The sequence below is a fragment of the Hemiscyllium ocellatum genome, chromosome 1, assembly GCF_020745735.1.
Source record: "Hemiscyllium ocellatum isolate sHemOce1 chromosome 1, sHemOce1.pat.X.cur, whole genome shotgun sequence".
Taxonomy (NCBI): Eukaryota; Metazoa; Chordata; class Chondrichthyes; order Orectolobiformes; family Hemiscylliidae; genus Hemiscyllium; species Hemiscyllium ocellatum.
The window spans coordinates 75236468-75262386 of NC_083401.1; the positions used below are offsets into that span (position 1 = coordinate 75236468).

Consider the following 25919-nt stretch of genomic DNA (forward strand, 5'->3'; position numbering starts at 1 on the left):
ATCTTCAGCCAGAAGTACGGAGTGGATGATCTATCTCAGCCTCTTCCAAAAGGTCCCTAGCATTACAAATGTCCAGTTTGGCTTTGCCAGGGTCAATCAGCTCCTGATCTCATTACAACCTTGATTCAAACTTGGATAAGAGGAAATTAATGTCAGCAGCAAGGCAACAGTGACAGTCCTTGACAACAGACCAAACTTGACTTAACATGGCATCAAGGAGCAAGCCAGAGTAAATCTGGAGTCAATGGGAATGGGGAGGGGAGGGAGGGTGGAGTTAGCTGCTGATTACGTGCAAGGTATGACTCCAAACTGGTAGTTGTGATTGTTGGAGGTTAGGCATCTCAGTTCCAGCACATTTCTCCAGAAGTTAAATCAGAGAATGGTCTTAGGCCCAATTATGTTCAGTCAATTAATCAATCAATTTCTCTCAATCATAAGGACTGGCAGTTAAAAGGAGGAACTGGAACCACTGTGCAACTGAAAGGCCGAACAACCAGACAAGCTGAACAAGATACTGCAAATTATACTCTTAGGCATCAGCATGCCTTGCCTTAGCTCTGGAAATCTCACAAAACCTTTCCACGCACCTAAAGGTATTTGGAAGTAAAATACAGAAGATAAAGTAACCAGCTCAGGATGATAGCTTACCGTTTCAAGAAAACAGTCCAGCACAGCAACATGCCCTTCAGCCCACCAAAGCTGTGCTGACACATGATGCCTTTCTAAACGAAAAACCTTTTGCCTCTATGCTGCCCATATCCCTCTGCTCCCTGCCTATTCATGTATCTGTTAAGATACTTCAAACACTGTTACTGTAACCACCTCCTCTGGCAGCTTTTCCCAAACAGTTCCCTCTTTGTGGAAAAACATGCCTCTCATCTCATTTAAACTTTCTGGCTTTCACTTTAAACCTACATCTGCAAATAACTGGCATTCTTACCCTGAGAAAAAGACTCTGACTATCCATCTATTAATGCCTCTTGATTTTCATATTGTTTTTAAATTACAGTACTACAGATATGGGTATACTGTACTCACTGTACACCCATGACTGTCACCAAATACCAGGCTAATGCCATTTATAAGTTCGTTGATGACACCACCATAGTCAGTCGACGAAACATATGGCAATGAAAGAGACTACAGACGGGAGGTGGAAGACCTGGAAAAATGGTGCACTGAGAACAACTCAGCTCTCAATGCCGGCAAAACCAAGGAACTCATTATTGACTTTCAGCGGAATGTTACTCGTGCGCCCACCCCACCCCACCCCACCGCTATTTACTGTACATTTCCCTTCTGCATTAGATCTCTCAAAATGCATCACTTTGCATTTGTCTGGATTAAACTCCAAGTCTCAAGCTTATCCACTTGCTGCCGTATCAGGATACGAACTTGCTCTACCAGGGAGTAAGTATATTTTATTCAGATACTACCAATAAGAATAAGCGAAAAAGAAATAGATAGTGGAAGAAAGTCAAATCTGGCACAAGGTAGTAAGACGATAACACAAAAAAGTTGTGGGTGGACTTCTTGGTATTCCTATCAGCCAAGCTGTGAATGAATAATGATGTTACGCAAATTCTCTCAAGAATGCAGAATAGGCATTCAAGTGACTGATTGCTCAAAGTTTTTGTTTGTGCTTGGTTCTCAAGGTATTTTTATATCATTTGACTAAACATGAGAGCATGAGAGAGGACATGGACAAAAACCACAAATATCTTTCAAAACATTCATGCGGCTCAATTTAAAAGGAAGACATAGTGGGTCAAACTAGACAGAATTGTTCCAAATCCATCACAGGGAAGGTGAACAGGAAGGTACTGTTAACAGAATAAACCTTAAGCTACAGAAAGTCACTAACCTTTTGAAGCAGTTATGCTTCTTTTCCAGCCTCTATCCTTTTTTTTCAGTTCTATAAACTTTACAAGATCTCAACTCCTCCAATTCTGACCATTCCTGTTCTGATTTTTGTAAATCCTCAATTTTTACCTGTTTTCCATTGTGCTGTGCTGTAAGTAACATTGGCTTTAGGCTCTGCAATTCTCTCCCAAACAATGATCATTTCTCTCTGATTCAACCAGATGCTTCTGAAGACTTAAATTCCTCAACCAAGATATAGTCCAATATAGAATATAACAGTGCAAGACAGGTCCTTCGGCCCTTGATGCTCCGCCAACCTGTGGAACCTATGTGAAGCCCATCTAACCTAAACTATTCCATTCTTGCCAAATGCCTATCCAATGACCATTTAAATCCCCTTAAAAAGTTGGTGAGTCTACTGTTATTGCAGGCTTTGCATTCCACATCCCTACTACTCTCTGAGTAAAGGAACTATCGTATCTAACAGCTGTCACCTCTCAATTTAAAGCTACTGTCCCTCATGCTCACCATCACCATCCTAGGAAAAAGGCTCTCACTGTGCACTCTAACCTTCTGATTATATCATATGTCTCAATTAAGTCACCTCTCAACCTTCTCTCTATGAAAACATCCTCAAGTCTCTCAGCCTTTCACCACAAATTTTCCTTCCATATCAGGCAATATCAGAGTAAATCTCCTTTGAACCCTTTCCAAAGCTTCCACATCCTTCTTATAATGTGGTGACCAGAACCATACACAATACTCCAAGTGCGGCCACACCAGAGCTTTGTACAGCTGCAGCATCACCTCTTGGCTCGAAAACTCAATCCCTCTACCAATAAAAGCTAACACACCATATTCTTAACACCCTATCAACTTGGGTGGCAACTTTCAAGGATCCATGTACCTGGATACCGAAATCTCTCTGCTCATCTACACTACCAAGACTCTTACCATTAGCCCCGAACTTTGTGTTCCTGTTACTCCTTCCAAAGTGAGTCACCTCACACTTTTCTGCATTAAACTCCATTTGCCGCCTCTCAGGCCAGCTCTGCAGCTTATCTATGTTTGTCTGTAACCTACAACATCTTTGTCACTATCCCCAACTCTACCGACCTTAGTGTCATCTGCAAATTGACTTACCCATCCTTCTATGCCCTCATCCAGGTCATTTATAAAAATGATAAAACAGCAGTGGACCCAAAACAGATCCTTGCGGTACACCACTAGTAACTAAACTCCAGGATGTATATTTCCCAACAACCACTACCCTCTGTCTTCTTTCAGCAAGCCAGTTTCTAACCCAAACCACTAAATCAGCCTCAATCTCATGCCTCTGTATTTTGTGCAATAGTCTACTGTGGGGAACCTTATCAAATGCCATATCCATACACATCACATCAACCAAGGAGCAGCGAAATCGACGTTTCGGGCAAAAGCCCTTCATCAGGAATAATTCTTGATGAAGGGCTTTTGCCCGAAACATCAATTTTGCTGCTCCTTGGATGCTGCCTGAACTGCTGTGCTCTTCCAGCGCCACTAATCCAGAATCTGGTTTCCAGCATCTGCAGTCATTGTTTTTACCCCTTTTACATCACATTAACCGCTTTACCCTCATTCACCTGTTTGGTCACCTTCTCTAAGAACTCCATAAGGTTTGTCAGGTACAGCCTACCCTTCACAAAACCGTGCTGACTAACCCTAATCAACTTCATTTAGCGCTTCACCTATCTCCTCTGACTCCACGCACAACTTCCCACTACTGCACTGATTGGTCCTAATCTTAACCAACAGATATAATAGAATACCATCACATGCAGGTTCCCCTCCAAACCACTTAATATCCAGAGTCGGAAATATATCACCATTTCTTCAGCATCACTCAGTAAAAATCCTGGAACTCCCTCCCTTAAGGTATTCTGGGTCAATCTACACCAAAAAGAATTTCAGTGACTCAGGAAAGCAACCTATCACCACTTTCACGATGGCAAATAGGACTGGGCAACAATAATCAGCTCAGCCAATGAATCTTACATCCACTCACCAATGATGCCATGGGCTGGCACTTCTTGTGCCCCTGTGAGGAACATTAGCCCTCGCCAACATAGAAAATGGAAAACAGATTCTTGTAGAGGACCTCAGGGAACTCCTGTCCATTTCTCTTGGATTATCTGGTGGTCACCCATTCTGAACTGTCTGTCTATATGCCCCTAGCTCGCAGTGTGACCATCTCTCTGAAAATGCCTCAGGATGTGTCATTATATTATTAGAAGCAAGTGTCAATGCAAATTACATGAAGTGTCACCAGCTGTAGAAACTTGAGCTCCAAGTTTTGGAATTCTCAGCAGCTCCACGAAGCTGCGACTTATGTGGGTCACACACTCCTGGAGCTGGTCACATTGCAATGCTGTATCTGCAAAGATAATTTGGGCGGCAGTGGTTCAGTGGTTAGCACTACTGCCTCACAGCACCAGGGTCCCAGGTTTGGTTCCAGCCTCGGGACGGCTGTCTGTATGGAGTTTGCACATTCTCCGTGTCTGCATGGGTTTTCTCCGGGTGCTCCAGTTTCCTCCCACAATTCAAAGGTGTGCAGGTCAGGTGAATTGGCCATGCTAAACTGCCCATTGTGTTAGGTGCATTAGTCAGAGGGAAATGGGTCTAGGTGGGTTACTATTTGGGCCAAAGGGCCTGTTTCCATACTGTAAGGAATAGAACATTGTCTCAACACGAGCCACGCAATGGCCACTACTACCAATTCAGGCATTGTAGTTGCATCTCTAACATGTACATTAGTAAACATGAGCTGAGGTATGTGATTCCACCTTGTTGGTACCTTCACCATCTGCCCTAAATCCAGCATAATGGCTTACTCCTTCAAGGCTCCACCATTTAGTAATAGCTCATTTAATAGTGATCCTGTCAAGCCACTCTGAATGACTGACATTCTGTGCCATTGACATTCTTTGTATTTCTTCCAAGTTCCATATTTGAGGCTTTATTAATCGGAAATTGAAGTACAAAAGCAGGGAGGTTATACTGAACCTGTGTAACATACTAATTAGATTTTGGCTGGAGGACTATGTACCATTCTGAAAGCCACATCTTAAGAACAATGTGAGTACAAAGAGATTTTTAAAAGTAGTCCCAGGGATAAGAACCTCAGTTATGAAGGCAGACTGGAAAAGGTGGGACAATTTTCCTTGAAAAGGAGAATGATCAGAGGACATTTGAATGACATTTTCAAAATCACGAAAGAACAGGGTGAAGTACAAATGAAGAAACTGTTCCCAGTTGTAAAAGTCAAGAACAAAAGGGCATAATTTAAAGCAGTTTGCAAAAGTACTAAATGAAACTTAAAGTATTTACTTTACGCAAGTGGCTCAGCTTTGGAACATAATACCCAGAGGTGTGGTGAAGGGAGATTCAATCAAGGCATTCAAGACGCCATTAGAATTACATTTTATTGCCACGTGTACTCAAGTACACAAATACACATGTGCAGGAGTACAGTGAAACTTGTAAAGAGTCACCCAATGCCATCTTAGGTATAAAAGGTACTGAAGTACAAAATCTTCGCTACAAAGCAGAAAATAAAGAAATAAAGTTAAGTTCAGCATTACAGTCCTTCTTTAGCCAAGAGGCTTATTTAAATAGAAATAACACGCAGGAATACCGAGCAGGGGCTTGAGAATGGCACTAAGTTATGATGCCCATTTGCAGAACCAGTGCAGACATGATGGGCCAATTGTTTTTTTTTATTGCACCATAACAATTCTGTGATTTTATCAAGTTACTGTTGAAGTTCCCAAATAAGTATATTGCTGACTAAGGCAAAATCAGCTTCATGATTTTGGCCATTTTCCAAATGGTCATCTTAAACAAGAGCTAGCAAAATAAACAGATATATATTTTTAAACATAGCACAACTGGAAATAAATTAGAAGGCAAACTGGTTTGTAGAGAATTGCAGTCCATTTGTCGACACCAACTGAAATTCTAGCTGAGGCAACAACACAAACTCAGATCATAAAATGAAAGGATTTCTATTAAATCAGCCCTCAAACAAATTTCAGGATTCAGATGACATTCTGTAAATAATGTGTGCAAAAGCTAAATCATCTGCCATGACCATCGTAGAAAGAAAAATGCCTTTAAAAAGTAAAAATATGCTTTTCTAAAAGCAACAAAAACTTTGTAGATATGAATTTTGGAATCCCACCGCACAGAAGACCCTGACCACTGAATCTGTACCAGCTCTTGTGAACACCTATCCTACTTAAATGCACATGTTTTGTTAATTAATAAGTTCAGAACCAGTAGATTTTTGACGATACACACCAATACATTTAAACTGGCATTTTCCACATCCTCTATCCAGGGCTGGCTAAAGTAAAACAGAGGAAATGCGAGTATTGCTTGCAAAAGAAATTCCATAGAAGCTTTTCATCTGGCACTGAACGGGACAATTTGCAAGAACGAATAAAGGAAACAACATTTTGCCCTGTATGAAGAGATTTGTTTCTTTCATTAGTATGCCTACTCAAAGACTTACTCATGGAAAGATATTTCATTTCATATAATGAAAATTGCTGGTCCACTTTACAAAGCTATTCTTGCAAACTGTCCTGATGAGTGCAAGATGTCCAGTAAGATGGCAGCGGAGTAAGACTTCTGAGCTTGGGGCTCATCTACACCACCTGCTTTTCTTTTAGTTTCTTTTTGCACAACCTTTTCTCGTTATCTTACTTACCACTTGAAAAGCTCGACTGGGGCAAGTAGGCTTAGTGCAGACTCATGGCAGTTGGCATCTCTGCAACATGGCAGCGTAGAACAGAGTCCCTGCCCACTCTTCTTCCTTTTCCTACTTATCTTAACCTTACTTTAATTCTTTTTAATAGTTTTGTTTTCTGCTATTGTACCTTCTGGAGAGAAGTGGCAGCAGTGGTATTGGGTCTGTTAAATTTGGCAGTCAGCTACATGTTCAATGTGAGACAATGGCTGGGGCCTGACCCAGGAGTTACAGCGAAAGTTTCCAATGTCAGTCCAGCAGGCCAAAGGCAAGGCCAAAGTCTGGTGTCTGGTTCAGAGCTTTGGCGGTTTCAGATCCAACACAGCGATGGAGGTTCCCTTGATATTTACAGCTATGACGAGAGTAGAGGAGACCGAGTCAGGATGGAGAACGCGTGCCAAAGTGTAGGAGATTGAACCCTTGCTGGGAGTGTGGTCCCAGTGTGGCTAAGGACTTAAATACTCCAATGGTTGAACTTCTAGCTTTATTTTTCTATTTTTCAACTTGATACGAAGGAGGACTACAATGTTAACCTTTTTTCAAAAATGCTACACGAAGAGTTAAAAATCACAACACCAGCTTATAGTGCAACAGGTAATACTAAGAGTGCTTGTCATATTTAACTTTTAATTTTGTTTCTCATTTCTTTCTATCTTGTTCTTAAGTTTTTGCACCTAGGTACAGTACTTATATCTAAGACGGTGCAATATGTGGTGATATGGAAAACTTTTCATTGTACTGTACTACTCTATTGACGTGTGTACTCAAGTAAAAAAGTCTCAATCCAAACCTAAAGCAAAAAACTTCCATTAAGGCTTCTTTAAACAACACCCAACTGCTGAAATAATAAAAGATATTGTCAAATATGAAGCTTACAAAAAGAGTAAGCAAACTGCTGGTTATGCAGTGTGTTGCCACATCCTCTGGATATTTCAACATCATTTTACAGCTAATGAATTCATTTGAGTCAACTTGCTAATGCATTAGTAAACTTGAGCACAGCATAAAGCCAACATATTGTTGGTGATGTTAGGCACGTGACAAGAGTTCACCAAATTACCAAGGAAGCATTTCTGCTGTGTTTCATTTTTTTCTGCCTACTTTAAAAACTAGACTAGCCCTTGATGTAACAACGCCTACTTAAATTAGTACCTTCAACAGTGTAGCACTCCTGTACTTCACTGAATGGTTAGCTTGGATGCGATCACATTTTGAAGGATGGTTTGAAGCCACAACCCAATGATATAAAAGCAAGAACACTACCAACTAAGTCAATTATAATAAATATTAGGACACCATCATATTTAACAGCTACAGATGTTCAGTAATCTTATTTTCAAACCTAATCCAGCATATCCTGGCAAGGCAGTGTGACCAACACAGTAGTCCTATCTCATGCTGGCCTTCCCAGCATGTACACTCTGCTCATTAGCTGGCTGGGCCATGACCACCACGTAGAGGATGACTGCATCCCAAAGGATATCCTCTATGGAGAGTTCCATCTGGGAAGAGACCCACTGGGCAACCCTAGCTGCGCTGCAAGGACGTCTGCATGAGGAACTTGAAGGTGCTTGATATCGTTACAGAGTCCTGGGAAAGACTTGCAGCTGGCCACATGAGATGGAGGAAAACCCTGAACTAACACCTCAAAACAGAGGGAAAAAAAGCTGATGAGCGCTACAGCAGACAAGTGGACACGAAGGAAGTAGTGCAGCAATTCTTGGAGATCAGCGAGCACATACAGATGTGACCTCTACAACCGGGACAGTCACTCCACCGTTGGTCTCTTCAATCACAAGCTACTTTGCTTCAGGGAAGCAGAAAGCCAGAACAACGAGGATGCAACTCATAGTCAGTCACGACTGAAAAGGGACCTCACACACTATCCCATCATGACAGTTTAACAGTTTGAATTGTGTTTTAAAGATTACAAATAAAAATCCAAATCCAATATGTGGCTATAAAGCTGTCAAAAAAGATTTACAGCTAAAATATTCATTAATGTTCTTTAGGGAAGGAAAGCTACAAGCCATCATTCTTTTGGTCGATATGATTCCAGTTCAATATCAGTATGGCTGATCTTAACAAACCTAGCAAGTCACTTGGCCATATCATCACAAACAAGCAATTGAATACTTATTGCAACAATTAGTTTAATCCAAACATCGACATGTTCAATTGTAAAATGAGGTGTCACAATGACATGTTTATTTAGTTTTCCACAGGATGGGAGTAGCACTGGCAAGGCAAGCATCTGTAGCCCATCCCTTTCTTTTAAATTGGAAAAATACACTTTAGTCATTGAAAAGCTCTTGAACAACTGAATGGGCTACTGCACCAATTCAGAGGACAGTTAAGAGTCAATCAACTTGCTGTGGGTCTGGAGTCACATGTAGGTCAGACCAAGTAAAGGTGGCAGATATCTCTTCCTGAATGACAAGATGGATTTTTGACAATAATTGATGATAATTCCATAATCCCCATTACCGCGATTAGCTTTCATCCTCCAGATTTGTTAATTAAATTTAAATTCCATTAATTGACATGGGATCTGAACAAATCGCTCCCAGAAGAATAGGCTGGATCTCTGGATTTAGTGACATTACAACTACACTACTGTCACTCCTAACTGATAATTTCATTTATAATTACCCAAGAAGATGTGTCACACCTTACTCAAAAATTTGTTCTAGAAAATTGAGCAAGTTTTATGCTGATATTATGATAGCAATAGCTGAACTATCAAAACATCAGATAAAATCCTCTCCACTTAACATTTAAAATTTCCATTAATGTTGATATTTTCCACTAAGTACCTAAAATTTCTAATTTTCTTTGCAGATTTCAAGAAAAACCCCATTTTTTAGCAGATAATTTTATTATAAACAAATTATAAACATGCATGACTTTTACATTTTTTTAAAATTCAAATAAAGATTAATTCAAGCAACAACAGACTTGTTAGCTGTAACTAGCAACAAGAAAAAAAATCCTAGAATGCTTGCAAACAAATCAGGTAACAACCCGAGATGGAGAACATAATTGAGAACATAATTGAGAACATTTGGAATTCTAGGTGGAAAAGTTATATCTAGTCTAGTTTTTTGGATTCTTTGAGAAATGTCCGTAGAATACACCAAGGCAAAAACGCATTGAACTGGTTCCAACCTAACTGCATTCTTTGTTCCTGAAACTGCAGATGTGGTTTCACCGAATCCCTACATAGCTGTAGCTTTATATTCCATTCCCCTTGCAATAAGTGCCAACATTTCATTTGCTAACCTAATCACCTGCTGCGCTTGCATTCTAACCTTTTGCAATTCATGAACAACACCTGTATCCCTTTGTACCAAGATCCCTGGTACCAAAATTATAGAATACATAACTAGGAAAATATTAATACAATTGCGCAAAAGTTTGGTTAGGCCACACTTGGAAATATAATTATCAGATCTCTATGAAAGGTACTGAAGTACTGGACAACACGCAAAAACTTGACAAGGATTATTACGATTATTACACAAAGAAATCATAGAATAGCTATACAACTGAGGGAGGCTATTCTGTTCACTGTGGCTACATCAGTTGTTTGCAAGAGCATCATGGTTAGTCCTATGTCCCAGCCCTGCAAGTTCCCTTCCTCGGTGCTGAACTAATTCCCTTTAGAACATAATCGATTGTGTGGTGAAGGCAGATTCAGACAGGATATGACAGTCCCAAACCACTCACGACATTAATAAAACCTTTCAGCCTGTAACATTCACTATGTAGTGTCCTCTCATTATCAGTCCTTTTGTTAATGGGAGAAGTTGTCTTCTATACCATGAGGAAAGATCACAGGTTAAACGTAGAAATTTCTCATAATAATTGAAATATGCTGAATAATAGGATAGTCAGGATGCACAAATGATTAGATTTTTTTTAAGAAAAAGGGCCAGGTTGAGCAATTAGATTTGTAGGAGACTCAAGAATATGAAAGCAGAGACAGATTGGAATGAATGGTCTGCTGCTGTACTCCCAATTTTATGCAATCCTTCAGACCTATTATCAATGCTTTATAGCAATGCTGAATTCTGCTAGAGCCCTCAAAGAAAGGAGATGCACAATCAGATTATCAAAATATAACATCCATGCGATAAAGCTTTCAAATTTAAAGATATATAAACAATATCCTACAATAACCATATTTGGAAGCAGATTAATTTTCAAATTCTCCCATATGTTCCACATGGAAAGCAGTTTCAAAAATATAACCTAAAGATTTGTTTCAGTACCTGCTATTTTAAAATGTAAACTCCAATTAAAGAAAGATACTGCAAATACTGGAAACCTGAAACAAAATGAAGGCTGGAGAAACTCAACAGATCTAGCAGAATCTGGAGACAAAGAAACAGTTAACATTTCGAGCATGGTACAACACTTATTTGGAAGTAAAAAGGTACACCAATATTATTTTAATATGCTTCCAAAGCTGTGGATTCAAGGAATTCAACTGGGTCCTGCCATTATATGTCGCAACACAAAGATGACATTATATCATCTGGCCTCCCTTTTATTTCCATATTTCACAGCAGATTATATCCTGTTTCAATCCTGAACATGATACAACCAAGAGAGGGAGAAATGCACTGAAGATAAAATATTGTCCTCAATAACATTGACTGATTTCTTCAATCAATATCGACCATACAAAAATCAACCCCATTCATATTTTTTTCCGCAGCAAATGCCTCAACTTGGCTAGGGACCTCAGTTTACCATAGATAAAACTACCAAGTGTTCATCTGGTGCAGAACCCTGGAAACAGAAGTCATATCATATACTAATGGACAATGCCTAATAAACTATAATATATTGGGAAAAAAAAAGGGCAATGTGCCATATTTCATCATTCAGTAAATACATACCTTTCTTCATCTGAATAGCAGAGATGTAAGCAAAAAAAAACTGAACAGAATAATTTGTATGTTACAACGCTACTACATCCGTGTTTAGCATAACATTAACAATTCTCATTTGTCATAACTGAATGCTTACCATTTGAAGGGAGCCAAAATGGTAATCATTTACCATGTGCAATGCTGTATCAACAAAATTTTCTAATTTTTTGATGGGACCAATAAGATAGAGAGGGCAAACTGGTAGACGCTGTCTACACAGACTTTAGTAAACCCTTGACAAGGTTTCGCATGGTAGACTGCTGAGTAAAATTACATCAATGGGATTCAGGGAGAGCTTGCCAATCAGACATGAAATTAGTTTGACAATACGAGACAGAGGGTGGTGTTGGAGGGTTGTTTTCCAGACTGAAGGCCTATGACCAGCAGTGCTCCAGAGATTGGTGCTGGGGTCATCTGTTGTTTGCCATTTATGTAATGTTTAGTTGAGATTATAGGAAGCAGATTAGTAAATTTGTGGATGACACCAAAACTGGTGGTATAGTAGACAGTGAAAAAGATTATCTAAGATTACAAAGGGATCTTGGTCAATTGGGCCAAGGAGTGGCAAATGGAGTTTGCTTTAGATAAATGAGAAGTGTTGCATTTTGATAAGATGAACAAAGGTAGGACTTACAGTTAATGACAGAGCCTTCAGGAGTATTGCAGAACAGAGACACCTCGGGGTTCAGGTACATAATTCATTGAAAATTGTGTCGCAGTAGACAGTGTGGTTAAATGTGACATTTGTTATGCTAGCCTTCATTGCTCAGACCATTGAGTTTAGGAGTTTAGACATCATGTTGAGATTGTAGACGTCACTACCGAGGCTACATTTTAGACTACAGAGGGTGCATACAAGATCTACAAAGATGCCAACCAGAGGGTTTGAGTTATAATGAGAGGATGGATAAGCTGGGACTTTTTTTTTTACTGGAGTGGAGGAGGTTGAGAGCTGACCTTACAGGGATTTATGAAATGATGAGGGGCATAGATAAGGTGAAGAGCAAATGTCTCTTCCCTCGAGTGGGGGTGCTCAAGACTAGACTGTATAATGTTAAGGTGGGTAGAGATAGGTTGACAAGGGACCTGATGGCCAACCTTTTCATACAAAGTGGGGTTCGTATACAGACTAAACTGCCAGAGGAAGTGGTACATTCATGTACAGTTACAACATTGAAAAGACATTTGGAGAGATACATGAATAGGAAAGGTTTAGAGGGATAAGTTTAGTTTAGGAAACTTGGTAATATGAATAAATTTGAAACAAACTGTCTGTTTCAATGCTGTATGACTGTACCTAATAATGTCTCAACATCTCAATACAATTTTGTATTGCAAATACAGGGTTTTACAATACATCCTGAAACATACCTGATCAAACAAAGCATTCACCAGATTGATAAACAAGTGAAAGGTGCACCCAATGCACACGTCTACCATTGTTACATTGTGCAGCTCATGCTTTTTCTCACTTGTTTGAAGCTCTACAACTGAAAACTTATTTCTCACGGAAGTGGTTTTGATCCAATTCACATCCAACAACTGCCTGAAAACTCTGTTCACATTGTGACAAATTACACCACAGCAGTTGAACATTTAATATTCCCAGTAAAAATCTATAGCCTTATTTAATAAAGTCAACTTGCTCTATTGCCCAATGCTACTGGATCCATTAAAAAGAACTTCAGGATCTGCAATCTTGGCAAAAATGAATCAAGTGCCACAAGTTAGAAAGCTTTGTTGAAATTTGTCCATTACGGAGATTTCACTTGGGCTAAGGTGAAAATATTACCTCCACACACCTTTAGTTGCTAAGGGTAATCAAGGCAACATTTATTTGCACTGAAGCATGCTACAGAATTGTCTCCCTCGAAGAAACTAAATTTATTGTTCAAGCAAGATTATTCAAGTCCCAAGTTATGAATGAGTAAAAGATTTTGCTAATGACTTAGCTAGCAGAGCTGGTCAACAGCTGAGCCATGGTGCAGCAAGACTTTTGGTACTCACTCTCTCGGAATGCCAGAGAGTATTTATAGCCAACATCTAGTTCCCCGGGAGAATTGGTGAGCTGCTTTCTTGAGCTTTTGCAGTCTATTTTAGGTTAGGTCCACCCACAATGCCATTTGGAAGGGAATTGCAGGATTTTGACCCAAAAATTTTTGCTCAATTCTGAATATGTACCATGGTCTCAACCTTGGTGCTAAGAGGGCCAACTAAAAATCAGTTCCAATGAAATACATCTCCAGTTTCTTTCAAAATTAACTGCAAATCACCTGGCCAAGTTTGCCAAATGGATTCGTACCTGGTGTCAAATGTTTTTCTCATGGGTTCCTCTTAAGATTTGAGAGCTATTGTTTTCCATTCTCACCAACTCACGTACTAGGACATCTGTATTTGTGTGGATACAAAGGGGTATTTGAAGTCTAACACTGCATGGAAATCCCCTTCTACCTTCCTAATACTACTTGGAACTGCCCCTTCCTCCCACCCCAGCCATCATGTGGCTGATAATACCACTCACCCCAGAGATTCAGGATCCAGCAAAAGCTGGGGGATTTCTGGCCATGGCAAAAGCCTATCCAGTCATAAAGTCCCCAAAGCCTAGCAATGATGGCTGACATTATCATGTCCCCACGTTCCTACTGGACCTCCTCCCCAGCAACCCTATCTCTATACCTCCCTAAACCTCAGTTCCTGGCAGTCTGCTGACAATTCCTTCAGTGCCAATACTAACTTTTCTAATTGCTCAATGTTCCTCCAATCACAGACCGCTTCTCTCTCAGGTTTGCAAGAGCAAGCTTATGAGGAAATAAGTATAGGAGAGAAAAGTCCTTCAACTGGAGGAACAAGTCTTCACCATTTTGTTCCATCCTATATTTGGAGAGGGTCTGTTCTCAAACTAGCCACCCTGTAAATCTGAGCTGAGAACTTTTGGGGTGAATCCATTTGTGTACCTTGAGTGTTAGTTCACACATTGAATGACCACTTGAAATGCAGCAACTAAAATACACAGTCTAGATGAAAAAATAAGCATTACAGTATTCAGCTCAAGGATTGGATTGGAGTAGGCCACAGCTTTGATTGGAATACTGAATTATTGTAGGAAAAAGGTAGATATAGTGGGAGAATCATGAGATTCAGGCATCACAACAATAATTTAGATAAATGTGAGAAGTTGCATTCTTGTAAGGCAAACTAGGACAGGATTGTATACTTAATGGTAAGGTCCTGAGGAGTGTTGCTGAACAAAGAGACTGAGAGGTGCAGGTGCATAGTTCCTTGAAAGTGGAGGCTATTTTCCCTGGAGCATCAGACCCGGAGAGGTGACCTTATAGAGGTTTATAAAATCATGAGGGGCATGAATAGGGTGAATAGCAAAGATCTTTTCTCCAGGGTAGAGGAATCCAGAACTACAGGGCATAGGTTTAAGGTGAAAGGGAAAAGGTTTAAAAAGGGACCTGAAGGGCAATGTTTTTCACACAGAGGGTGGTGTTTGTATGGAATGAACTGCCAGAAGTGGTGGAGTCAGGTACAATTACAACACTTAAAAGGCATTTGGATGGGTATATTAATTGGAAGGGTTTAAAGGAATATGGGCCAAATGCTGGCCAATGGGACTAGAACAGTTTAGGATATCTGGTCAAGACAGATGAATTGGACTTAAGGGCTGTATAACTATGACTCTAGGTTACCAGTAACATGGTACCTCAGTGGTTAGCATTGTTACCTCACAGCACCAGGGACCTGGGCTTGCTTCCAGCCTCCGATAACTGGCTGTGTGGAGTTTGCGTATTCTCCCCTTGTCTGTGCGGGTTTCCTCCAGGTGCTCCGGTTTCCTTCCACAATCCAAAGATGTGCAGGTTAGGTGAACTGGCCAAGCTAAATTGCCTATAGGGTTCAGGGATATGTAGGTTAGGTGCATTAGTCAGAAGCAAATACAGGATAGGGGAATGGGTCACTCTTTGGAGGGTCAGTGTTAGGCCCAAGGGTGTCTTTCCACACTCTACAGATTCTATGATAACCACAATAATAGTTTTTAAAAAGTTGTGCCAGAAGGGACAAAAGACATTAAGAAAAAGAAAATACAAATTAGATGAGAAAAGAAGAAGCAAGGAAGAGAGGGAGGATTAAGCCTTACAAACAAAAAAACTATCATTTTGGCACATGACATCTGTCTGGAATCTGGAGTGTTATTTAATTAATCATACCCTCCTGCTTTTCCCTATAGCTCTAAAATATCTCATTTTGAAGTCTAATTCCTGCTTACAATTAAGACTGAAATTGGTCCTGCCATCTTTGCAGGCAGCACCTTCCACATCATAACTTGTTAAATAAAGTTCTGGTCCTTCCTTTTGCCAATCTTTAATTGCCAATGAAAATAGCTTCTCTCTTAATCAATGAAAGTTTCTCATTTTCAAACATCTTTTTACAGCTGTTTACCTTCTCTCCTCGAAAGTGAACGATCTCAACTTCTCCTTTCTCTGTACATAATAGTACAGGAACAAATGACAAGCTTCTCTGTACCAGATCTATGACCCTGACATCCTGAGTGCAGTATTTAGGATTGGACATATTACTCTGGCTGAGACCCAAATTAAGTTACCTGGTCCATTCTACCTCTACTTTAAAGCCAATGACCTGTATGACCTTAATGTTTTCAACTTACCCTGTCACCTTCAAAGATTTGTATATGAGATAATCTGGTGGCTATTTGGATTCACTAGTAGTTATTTTTTTCTCAATTCCGCAGTCACTTAATTGATTGAATTTAAATGTCTAAGTTTCATGGTGGTATTTAAATTCAGCTCTCCACTTGTTTGTCAAGACCTCTCGATTACCTATCTTTAAAATCAATGTTACCATTTCCAAAATGCATCATGTAATATAATTCAACATTGCCTGCTTTTTGTAAAACAAGTTGACCCCAAAGGTTATTCAGCAAGAAATGCTACTTTTGTTCCTTACGTTCTGATCTAAGATTGCCAACATGAACTGTTTTTCTTACTCTCCCTACAGATACCACCTGATCAACTGAGTATTTCTAGTATTTTACTTTTTCAGAGATCTAACATAATTCAAAAGTATTTTCCTTTTGTATTATTCTCAATAATGTGGAATAGTCATCTAGTTGATTGTTGCTATTCAAACATCACCACCATAATAATGCTGCCACCAACTAGATGCATATATACATAAACTGCAAAGGTTATCAAATTTCGGGACAATGACTAATTGGGATCACAATTCTATGATAAGAATGGTGACTATGCATAGAGGCAAAGATTTAAAACTCCTGGGGATTAGCTGCGAGACTCCTTTAAATTTTGTTTTGCCCGAGGATGGTCTCATCCAATATGTTTGAGGTCTGTTCACGAATACCAAGACAGCCTGCAAAATAGTTATTGTAGTTTGTGTAACTTGCTTTTTGTGCCTATACCCCTGCTACTTGAACTCAATAAATCTCTGTCCCCCTCTCTACAATTCTCATTCTGGTGTCACAGCAATTGTGAAGCATAAAAATGGCATAACAGCATCAAATGGTTTGGGAAACACGGATACAATTCTTTCATGACGGGAGGAGTTCCCAGGACTTCTCAGAGACTGTAACAAAGATATCAAAAAAAAATTCAGAGGGATGATGAAACACCCCAGAGTATGAAGAGGAGACAACTGGAGGAATGGACCACCAACGGCACGAAGTAGAAAGGTGATGCTCAAGAAGCCACAGTCAAAAAGAGATAGAAGCAATTCCCCTCTCTTCCCACTGTCCCTGTGAATGGAATGGCATCTGATAAAAGAGGAAGTGATGTACATAATTAAATGAATACTAGGACAAAGAAAAATATCTGAACAAAGCAGTGGAATGTGCTGTATTTGTAATATGGCATTCAAGTGATTCTATTAACTTTTAAGAACTAGCATGAAGTTTGGTTACTGTAATCAAAGTTGAAGTGATCTTTAACTACCAAGATCTGGTGATCTTGATTCCGGGACTGTAACACGATTATTGTAGTTGAACTGTGCAATTGTTAAAGGAACTGAATGGATGAAAACCTGCAAGATGGTGCTCCAGATGAGACTAAACATTAAATTAATAAGTAATTGACAATTACTATTTTTTTAAAACAAACTCAAAATATCGACTGTTTGCTTCAAAACCAAGAATATAATGGAGGTGTGATTGTTGTTTCATTAGTTGTGTGATGCCTGGAGACCTGAATTAGCTAACTAAGACAATCAAAGAAAAACTGGAGATGGTACCAAGAAACAACTGGCCAATCACAGTCTTGAGATGACATAAACACCAGCTAGCAAAGGACTAAATAGGCCGATCAACTACTCAGAGACTTGAAGGAGAGAACTGATCACACCCGGTTCCAACTCTTGTACAAACCCTTGCTCATCTAGACACATGAGTACAAGTCTTACTGAGTGCAAGTTTCTTTTTGAGTACTGAATAAAGAATAATTTAGAAGTCAAGTTGTTGATACCCAGTGTAGATCCTTCAAAGAAAAAAAAGGAAATATTAACTTACTAAATTATTACTGCAGGTTACAGAGAGCGCTTGCTAATCAGCAACAGCCCAGATTTCTTTGCCACTTTTGTTTAAATGCATTGAACCCTTAACATTATCTTCACCAAGAAATGCATGCGAAATTTAGGAAGTCCTTGCACGCAACATCAGCAAATTTGACCTCATCAACCCTCTGCCTCAACAAAAATCTTGCTCAAATTTGTAAAACACAAGTTGCACTTAAATCTATGCCAGCTTTCCTCTGTTAAATAGTCCAAATGACTATTAACCTTGTCCTAGATTATGATTTCTATAAGCTTTCACAACATTGTGGTTAAAGTGACTAGCCTACACAGTTGCTAGGGTCACCTTGATATCTTTTTGAACAAAGAGTGTAGCATTTTCAGTTATCAGCCTGAAGGCACAATTCCTGTCTCTAAAGGAGGATTGGAAGATTAAGGACAATGCCTCTAACTCTTCTTCAGTGTCCTGAGATGCATCTAACCCAGTCTTGGTGAAGTACCAACCATAAAATACAGACAATCTTTGTTATACTTTCGCTATGTCACTGCATTAACGTATTCTTTCGCGGGAGGTAGCTCTCCCTGACAATTTCAATGCCCATCAGTATCTGCCCTTTGATAAGATAAGGAAGTCACTCATTTTCTGCCATAGGTCTGGAGTCACATGAAGGCCCAAACTAGGTGAAGATAGCAGAGTTCCTTCTCTAAACAACAGTGTTGTAAAATACTGTTTGACTAGCAATAGTTACACAGTTTCCATTTCCAACTTGAATTTCAGATGTTTTTTATTAATTTAAAATCACTAAAATTAATCTCCATTAGTGACCATGGTGGGATTTGAAACCATGCCCCCAGAACATTAGACTGAGCCTGTGCTTTACTCATACAGCAAAGTAGCCATGATGTCAACATCTCTCTAATGTTTTGGCCATCACCTCATTTACCTCACCTTTCAGCATCTTCCTTAATAAATCCAAGTACCTCTTCAATGCTTCTGCTATTCCTGATGAAGGGCTTATGCTCGAAACGTCGAATTCTCTATTCCTGAGATGCTGCCTAACCTGCTGTGCTTTGACCAGCAACACATTTGCAGCAATGCTTCTGCTATGCCCTCTGTTTCCTTGTATGAATCTTTTCTTGATGCCTAAAATCAATCCTACTCCCCCTTTAACTAGTTACATGCCTAAAGACTATTTTGGATTCACTTTTATATTGGCCATCAGTCTCTTCTTCGATTTCTCGTCACTTACTCTAAATCAAAACTGACAAAAAAAAGGAATACGTGAAATAACACAAGAATGCAAGAGAAATTTAAAAGATTATGCATCAGAACATTTATTAATTCTAGACCAGTGGTCTATAAAAATTAAGTCTCTCTCACTAACACAACATGCAGTGGTCTGTTGGATCACTCAGGAAGCAAGGTGCCTTTAAAAACAGAATACTACATCAACTTGTAGGCAAGTGGTGTAGGCTATTCAGCCCCTCACAGCTTGTTTCACAATTCAGATAGATAATGGTTCATTTTCATCTCTTGGAAATGCCAGTGTTGGATGGAATGTACAAAGTTAAAATTCACACAACACCAGGTTATTAGTCCAACAGGTTGACTGGAACCACGAGCTTTTGGAGTGCCACTTCATCAGGTAGGAGCAGTGCTCCGAAAGCTAGTGCTTCCAAATAAACCTGTTGGACTAGTACCTGATGCTGTGTGCATTTTAACCATTTCAATTCAGCTTTATTTAAACAATCTTTCAACTACAGTCTCACTTTTCAAACATTAAGGTGCCAATTGCCCAGCAGGCATTGTCTTGTGGCTAAAGATGTGAAAATAACCTGAAATTTTACCAAAAAAACCCATCTCACATTATGACCCTCATTTCATCACCAGAACATCCATATTAATCTTCAGAGATAAGAACAAAGTACAAATTTTGAACAGTATCAAAACAAAATTAAATTTGACATGTTGCAAACACACTTCAATTTCCAGCAATTTCATGTCATTATGGAAAATTATGTGCAAATGGGTAGTATTTTTAACAAATGAAATTAATCTAATTATTTGAATGACATTTAAAAACATATACCTGATAAACCCAACAAATGTTAGCATACAATTCAACATATAAAGCTTAAAAAAAACTTTTGAAAACAGGAATCAAATTAAGAGCACAGGAGTGAACTGGATATGGCTGACTGTCATATTGAAAATTGATTTGTATGAATGCACAGAGTAACAAGCTATTTTAAAAGGGTGCTAGATGTGGCTCACGAGGATACAGGAAGATAAAACGAGATGAGACACATGAAGAGAGCAGACATGGGTTAGAAGCAAAAAAGTATAACTTAGTGGGTGGAGGAAAAAGGAGAAGAGACAAGGAAAGAGAAAACAGAGAGAGGTGGAGTGGACACAAATCAAGGGGGGGGGTGGGGGATGAGAGGCTGGAGATAACGTGGGAAGGAATGGGAAGGGGATGGAGGTGGGAAGAGGTTCTGGAGGTGGGAAGAGGGACAGGGAGATGAACAGGGATAGTCATAGAGTTATAGAAATGTACAGCATGGAAACAAATCCTACGGTCCAACCCGTCCATGCCAACTAGATATCCCAACCCAATCTAGTCCTACCTGACAGCACCCAGCCCATATCCCTCCAAACCCTTCCTATCCACATATCCATCCAGGTGCCTTTTAAATGTTGTAATTGTACTAGCCTACACCACTTTCACTGGCAGCTCATTCCATACACGTACCAACCTCTGTGTGAGGATGCTCCTTAGGTCTTTTTTATATCTTTCCCCTCTCACCCTAAACCTATGCCCTCTAGTTCTGAGTCTGCCATCCCAGGGAAAAAACCTTGTCTATTTACCCTATCCACGCCCCTCATGATTTTATAAACCTCTATAAAGGTCACCCCTCAGCCTCCGATGCTCCAGGGAAAACAGCCCTAGCCTATTAAAAACTCCCCCTATAGCGCAAATCCTTCAACATTGGCAACATCCTTGTAAATCTTTTCTGAGCCCTTTCAAGTTTCACAACATCTTTCCGATAGGAAGGAGACGAGAACTGCATGCAATATTCCAACAGTGGCCTAACCAATGTCCTGTACAACCACAACATAGCCTCCCAACTCCTGTACTCAATACTCTGACCAATAAAGCAAATCATACCAAACGCTGCCTTCACTATCCTATCTACCTGCAACTCTACTTTCAAGGAGCTAGGAGCCTGCACTCCAAGGTCTCTTTGTTCAGCAACACTCCCTAGGACCTTACCATTAAGTGTAAACGTCCTGCTAAGATTTGCTTTCCCAAAATTCAGCACCTCGCATTTATCTAAACTCCATCTGCCACTTCTCAGCCCATTGACCCATCTGATCAAGATCGATTGCAATCCGATGTATCCTTCTTCGCTTTCCGCTACACTTACAAGAGAGGGGGACAAATGGGGTGGGGTGGAGGGGGGGGGCGAGACGGGGGTAGGGGAGGGGGGGCGAGACGGGGGTAGGGGAGGGGGGGGGCGAGACGGGGGTAGGGGAGGGGGCGAGACGGGGGTAGGGGAGGGGGGGAAGGGACACGGGGGTGGGGGGTGGGGTGGGGGTAGGGGACGGGGGTGGGGGAGACGGGGGTGGGGGGGGGGAGACGGGGGGTAGGGGGGGTTGGAGAGGGGGAGAGGGGTAAGAGCGGGGTTGGGGAGGGAGGTGTAGGGGAGGAGATAGTTGAGGGGGGGTAAGGGAAGGGGGTAGGAATGGATGAGGGTAGGGGAGGTGGGTAGGGAGTAAGTGAGGGTGAAGAGGTGGGTAGGGGAGAGGGGAGAGGGGAGATTGGAAGGGGGAAATGAGGATACAGCGAGTGGAGCGACGCGGGGAGATGCAGAGCTGAGGGGAGGTCCCTGTAGTGAATACAGCTACGAGCCGGGATCAGTAAAGCTGCTGGCTCGCGGCCGCTGGGTTCAAGGCCTACCCTGGGGACGCACGGCTCTAATCTGAGCTTCTCTACCTGACCCGATCTCAAACACATCCAAAATCAACCAGGACGTCCTACCGAATAAATGCCGATCCGACACACAGCGGCCGACAACTCCAAACACTGGCCCATATCCCAGGATACAGGTACCGCCTCTCGGAAAAACCGGCGGCTGCGGGCCCCCCCCCCCCGACCTGAGGGCGGGGCCTCAGGATGTACGGCCCTGGCCCCGCCCCCTGACCCTGGCCCCGCCCCCTGAGCCATTGCTCTGCACTGTCGAACGCAACACAACCCAATTCTGCCCTTCCCAGTCCCTATTCATATAATCTGTCTGAATCTCCATCTCTTCTATCACACACAGTCCAAAGCGGTAGAAAACGGTGTCCTCACTTCACCTCATTCCTGAAGATGGGCTCATGCCCGAAACACCGATTCTCCTGCTCCTTGGATGCTGCCTGACCTGCTGGGGTTTTCCAGCAACACATTTTCAGCTCTGATCTCCAGCATCTGCAGACCTCACTTTCTCCTCACCTCATTCCAATCACTACCCCAGAGGGCAGTTGATGGTGGGACATTTAATAATTTTTAGAAGAAAATATTAAAGACCCCTATTGAGGTCTCTTTGTTCAGCAACACTCCCCAGGACCCTACTATTAAGTGTGTAAGTCCTGTCCTGATTTGCCTTTCCAAAAGACAGCACCTCACGTTTATCCAAATTAAATTCCATCTGCCATTCCTTGACCCATCTGACCAAGGTGCCGTCGTATTCTGAGGTAATCTTTTTCGCATTCCATTACATCTCCAATTTTGGTCTCATCTGCAAATGTACTAACGACACCTCTTATATTTACATCCACGTTTATATAAATGACAAAAAAAACACCAGAGGAGGTTCACTTATGTTGATCCTGCATATGGAGGAGACGTTGAGCCGTTTGCAGCTGCACTCAGTGAAGGCCTTGCCATCATATAGGCTGCAATCATAAACAGTCCATTGTCAGCCACTAATGGTCCCCATTCGCAACTGCTCATTCTCCCGGGCTGACCTTTACCTATTCCCTTATCTGCCCAATTTAAGTTTTCTCTCAGAGCTCCATTTCCAGTTATCATGGTTTTCATCCAATCTCCCTCCAACTCCGTCTTCAGCATATTTACCAAATTTTCCCTAGCTATAATCAGTTTTGAAGAATCACTGGAGTGTAAGAATTGGGAGGTCATGTCACGGTTGTACAGGAAATTAGTTAGGCCACTTTTGGAATATTGCATACAATTCTGGTCTCTTCCCTATTGGAACAATGTTTGAAACTTGAAAGAGTTCAGAAAAGAATTACAAGGACGTCACCTGGCTTGGAGAATTTGAGCTACAGGGAGAGTCTGAACAGACTGGGGGCGTCGGAGGCTGAGGGGTGACCTTATAGAGGTTTACAAAATTATGAGGGGCATGGATAGGGTAAATAGACAAAGTCTTTACCCTGGGGTGGGGCAGTCCAGAACTAGAGGGCATAGGTTTAGGGTGAGAGGGGATAGATCTAACGAGGACATAAGACAACTTTTTCAAACAGAGGGTAGTGCTGGAATAAGCTGCCAGAGGAAGTGGTGAAGGCTGATACAATTCCAGCATTTAAAAGGCATCTGGATGAGTATTCAAATAGGAAGGGTTTAGAAGGACCTGGGCAAAGTGCTGGCAAATGGGACTAGGTTAGGTTAGGATATCTGGTCGGCATGGGCAAGTTGGACCCAAGTGTCTGTGTCCATGCCGTACATCTCTATGACTCTATGACTGACTGAAATTTTACTTCTGCTTTCTCTCCACAGATACTGACAGACCCGCTGAGTTTTTTTACAACAATTTTTAGTTTTGTTTTTGAATATTTAGAAAATGGCCACATACAGTCACAAAAGGTCATGGCTGATTAACCAACCAAAAGAGGATCATGATCATTCATAGATGCCAATCTTCAGCCAATTCAATTTACTGTACAATTAATGGTAAGGTCCTGAGGAGTGTTGCCGAACAAAAAAACCTTGGAGTGCAGGTTCACAGTTCCTTGAAAATGGTGCCATAGGTATGCGGGGTAATGAAGGAGGTGTTTGGTATGCCTGCCTTTATCGGTCAGTGCACTGAGTATAGGAGTTGAGAGGTCATGTTGTGGCTGTACAGGACATTGGTTAGGCCACTTTTGGAATTGTGTGTGCAATTCTGGTCTCCCTCCTATTGGAAGAATGTTGTGAAATTTGCAAAGGTTCAGAAAAGGATGTTTCCAGGGTTGGAGGGTTTGAGCAATAGGGAGAGGCTGAATAGACTGGAGCTATTTTCCCTGGAGCATCAGAGGCTGAGGGGTGACCTTATAGAAGTTTATAAAATCATGATGGGTATGGATAGGGTATATAGCAAAGATCTTTTCCCCAGGGTGGGAGGGGGGAAAGGGAGTCCAAAACTGGAGGGCATAGGTTTAAGTTGAGAGGGGAAAGATTTAAAAGGGGCCTAAGAGGCAACTTTTTCCACACAGGGTATAGTGCACATATGGAATGAACTGCCAAAGGAAGTGGTTGAGGCTGGTACAATTGCAGTTTTTAAAAGGCATCTGGATGGGAAGGGTGAGAGGGATATGGGTGAACTGGTGGCAAATGAGATTACATTAATTCAGGATATCTGGTTTGCATGAACAAGTTGGACTAAAGGGTCCATTTCTGTGCTGTAAAACGCTATGACTTGAGTCCACTCCAGTGTCCCCGATATGAAAGTATGCAAATTGAACCTTTGCTAAAGCCAATTTTTAGTGTTAAAACCAAGCTTTCAGAATAAATTCTGATATGGAATACACAAACTGATTGTAACTTTATCCAAAAATGAAGGGTCCCACTGTGCTAATAACAAATAACCAGTTCAGTTAATTCAAAGAATCATTACCTTTGGAATGCCACGAAAAACTGAAGGAAAATAGAGGGGAAAAAATGAATGCCAATACATCAGACCATTGAAAGACTCTATAGTCAGCTATGACATATAGGATTATAAATGACATATTTTCTGGAAAGTAAAACTTAACTCCAATATCATTAACTTATTGTCAAAACAAAATAAGCTTCTCATAGCGGATAGCATCTTCTGCGCCCCCACCCCCCCCAAAAAAAGTGTGATGTTGCCTCACTTTCCTTTCCAAAGGTAATCTCAATATTGTCAGTGCAGAATTTTCTTCCATTACATAATTCTGCACTATCTTTATGACTGACAAGGATGGAAACAATTTTCTTATATATACAGTGTTTTTAAAATAGAAATCAATTGTTGAAACATGTTATCAGATATCTCTGAAGCAGATGGGATTTGAGCCCAGGCTTTATGGACACTGTTCCGAGGAAGGAATACTGGACCCAAAACATTAACTGATTTCTCTCCTCAGATGATGCCAAAACTGCTAAGCTTTTCCAACATTTTCTGTTTTTGTTTCTGGACACTACCACTGTAACACAAATAACAAATTTATTTTTCATAGCAATGCCTCGGCTAATGTGGCAGGATCTCCTTATTGGGATTGTGGCATAGGCCCCCCCAGTGGTCAGTGGGAACTCAAAAAAGAAATTTGTAAGGAGATCTCAGATATCTGGAAGAACAATAGCATTGTAATGATAGGGGGTATTAATTTTCCAAACACAGACTGGGACTGCCATAGTATTAAGTGTTTGGATGGAGAGGAATTTAAGTGTGTACAAGGACATTTTCTTATTCAGTGTGTGGATGTACTTACTAGTGAAGGAGCAAAACATGACCTTCTCTTGGAAAATAAGGCAGGGCAAGTGACTGAGGTGTCTGTGGGAAAGCAT

General features: G+C 40.9%; 1 protein-coding gene across 2 annotated transcripts in view; it reads right to left on the reverse strand.

The window, feature by feature from the left end:
• LOC132811253 (ADP-ribosylation factor-like protein 15) overlaps positions 1–25919 on the reverse strand; it is a 294790-nt gene that overhangs the window by 264998 nt on the left and 3873 nt on the right. Inside the window, exon 1 of one of the 2 annotated variants that reach the window (XM_060822797.1) lies at positions 22173–22279. The exons of the other annotated variant lie outside the window; for it this stretch is intronic. Within the exon in view, the coding sequence (XP_060678780.1) occupies positions 22173–22226 (54 nt within the window). The 5' untranslated portion in view covers positions 22227–22279. Of the gene's footprint in view, positions 1–22172; positions 22280–25919 lie in introns of those variants that run through there. 2 annotated transcript variants of the gene reach the window in all.